This window comes from Arachis ipaensis, chromosome B03, assembly GCF_000816755.2.
Source record: "Arachis ipaensis cultivar K30076 chromosome B03, Araip1.1, whole genome shotgun sequence".
Lineage (NCBI taxonomy): Eukaryota > Viridiplantae > Streptophyta > Magnoliopsida > Fabales > Fabaceae > Arachis > Arachis ipaensis.
The window spans coordinates 92337581-92339811 of NC_029787.2; the positions used below are offsets into that span (position 1 = coordinate 92337581).

Genomic DNA, 2231 nt, shown 5'->3' on the forward strand with positions numbered 1-2231 from the left:
TTTTTTTTATTTTTTAGTGTGTGGCAAATTTCGAATAGTAAAAGTAAAAATACTAAAAAAATAAAAAAAAAATATCTTTTTTGAGAAGCTGTAATTTACATTTTTTTTAAAAGATCTTTTTTCTTTAAAAAAAAAGATGTTTTTCATGTAATAAATAAACAAAAAAGTACTTTTATATTGTTATATCCAAACATAATTAATAGATAAAAAGATCTTTTTACATGAGATACCCAAATATAAAATTACTTTTACTTTTTCATAAGATCTTTTAAAAAAGATAACTCAAAAAAAATCTTTTCTTAGAAGCTCACCCAAACGAACCCTAAAAGTAGCTTATAAATAAGTTATTTTGTGTTTGGGTTTTTAGCTTTAAAAGTACTTATTTTATAGAAATATGATAAAAAATAGAAATATTACGAGAGAAGTTATTTTTTTTTAATTTCTGTATAAACTCCTAAATAACTTCTTAAAAAATCGTAATTTGATTTTAAAAGTTATATCAAATATTAATACTATTACTTTTCATAAGTCAAAAACTAAAAAAAAATTATTTTTAAAACTTCCAAGGCATGTGCCTAATAAGCCCTTTAAAATTGCACCAACTTGCTTTATGCTATTTCTTATCTTTATCCCCCCAAAACAAAAGGACTGATACGTGGTAAAAGGATTAAAAAATAAAAGAAAGAAAGAAGAAGGAAGAATATTTATAATAATACGTCAATTTTAGGACACTTGGTTCCTACTCGTGTGGTGTTATTCAATAATAGAACCATGATTTTAATTTTTGCGCAATTAGACAAACTACTAGGAAACATAGAAGTGGGACATGGAATCCCAATTCTCAAAGTTTGAACATGTTTAGGAAAGTCCTAGTTTGGGTGAGGATTTTACTTTTTCCTGTTTATGTAGCAGATTCTTTTGGTATATATTTTTATTTGACAAGAAAATGTTTCATGGCCTTTTGTTTTTGGTAATTAACTAATTATCCTTTTCTTGGTAATAATTTCAGCGTTGGATATTCATGATTGCGTGCAGGTCTTAGCAGCAGTGCCAAATATGGCTTAACCTTAGGAGTGGGAGTTCCCGGGCTCTTATGTTTAATTGGGCTTTCATGCTTCATTTGCGGTAAGGTCAAGGTTCATATTCATCGCCGACGGGCGCTTGTTGAAGCCCACTGATAATACCTGCTCAATATGCCTCTGTGAATATGAGCCTAAAGATACTTTGAGGACCATACCTGAGTGCAACCATTATTTCCATGCTGAGTGCATAGACGAGTGGCTCAGAATGAATGGAACCTGCCCCTTGTGCAGGAACACACCGGGGGCATTATCTAGAGTTAACCCTTCTTTCTCTTCTTTGTCTCATCACACTTCATCAATGTCCTCTACGCCATAAATAGTCCATGCTTATTCTAATCCTCGTGTTTATGTAGTGTATATAGGGCCTATAATATAGGCAGGCTATAAAGATTAAGAGTAGTGTTTTTGTATCTGTGTAATATTACTTTTCATTTTTTTCCCCTTAATATATAGCGACTAAAAGAGCTTATATCATTTGAATTGAAAGACAAGCAGAAAAAGGGTTAACAATAGTTTCATTAACCAGGATATTATGCTATCACTTTTGAAGTTGGACAAGATTTCAACTTTAGTTTGCAATCTCACAGGAAATTAAAAAAAAAAAAAAGTACAATGAAGCCTTAGCAATAGCTACGGGTTATCAACTAGATAATCATCCATCTACAACAAAGAATAAAGCATGAAATGGTGAAACATAAAAGAAAAAGGTTTAACTATTACTGGAAGCATCGTAATTCCTAAATTATATATCAAGTTACTATCACATGAAGCAAAAATTGAGTTGGGATCCTTTGAAAAATGTAGAGAATGTATTGTAGATAGAACAAGTGTATGTATTGGCGCGATGTATAGAAAATATTATTTTTTAATTTATATCTGAAGTATATTTAATAAAAAAATTATTGTTCGGCATATTAAACTTTAAATAAAGCTCATATATTTTTTATCGTTTATGCGAATTTTCGTGCCGGAGGAAATGGGACTAGAAGCTTTTTGACGATTTTAGACTGGAAACGGCTTCTCCGCTCAAACTGCAGCAAATTCAATTTTCAAGGAATTTCTGTCAAGATGACGGATCCTGCTGTAGGCCGCTCTTCTCCGTCCGCAACCCAAGAAGTTGCCCACCCTCTAATCCTAAAGTCAAGGCTT

General features: G+C 31.2%; 1 protein-coding gene across 2 annotated transcripts in view; it reads left to right on the plus strand.

Annotated features, from left to right (window-relative positions):
* The window catches only part of LOC107630699 (RING-H2 finger protein ATL22-like), a 3641-nt gene extending 1951 nt beyond the window's left edge, over positions 1-1690 (plus strand). The window contains exon 2 of one of the 2 annotated variants that reach the window (XM_016333904.2): positions 1010-1690. In XM_016333904.2, the coding sequence (XP_016189390.1) occupies positions 1010-1065 (56 nt within the window). In that variant the 3' untranslated portion in view covers positions 1066-1690. The remainder of the gene's footprint in view (positions 1-1009) is intronic. The other variant, XM_021119064.1, reaches the window with a different exon arrangement.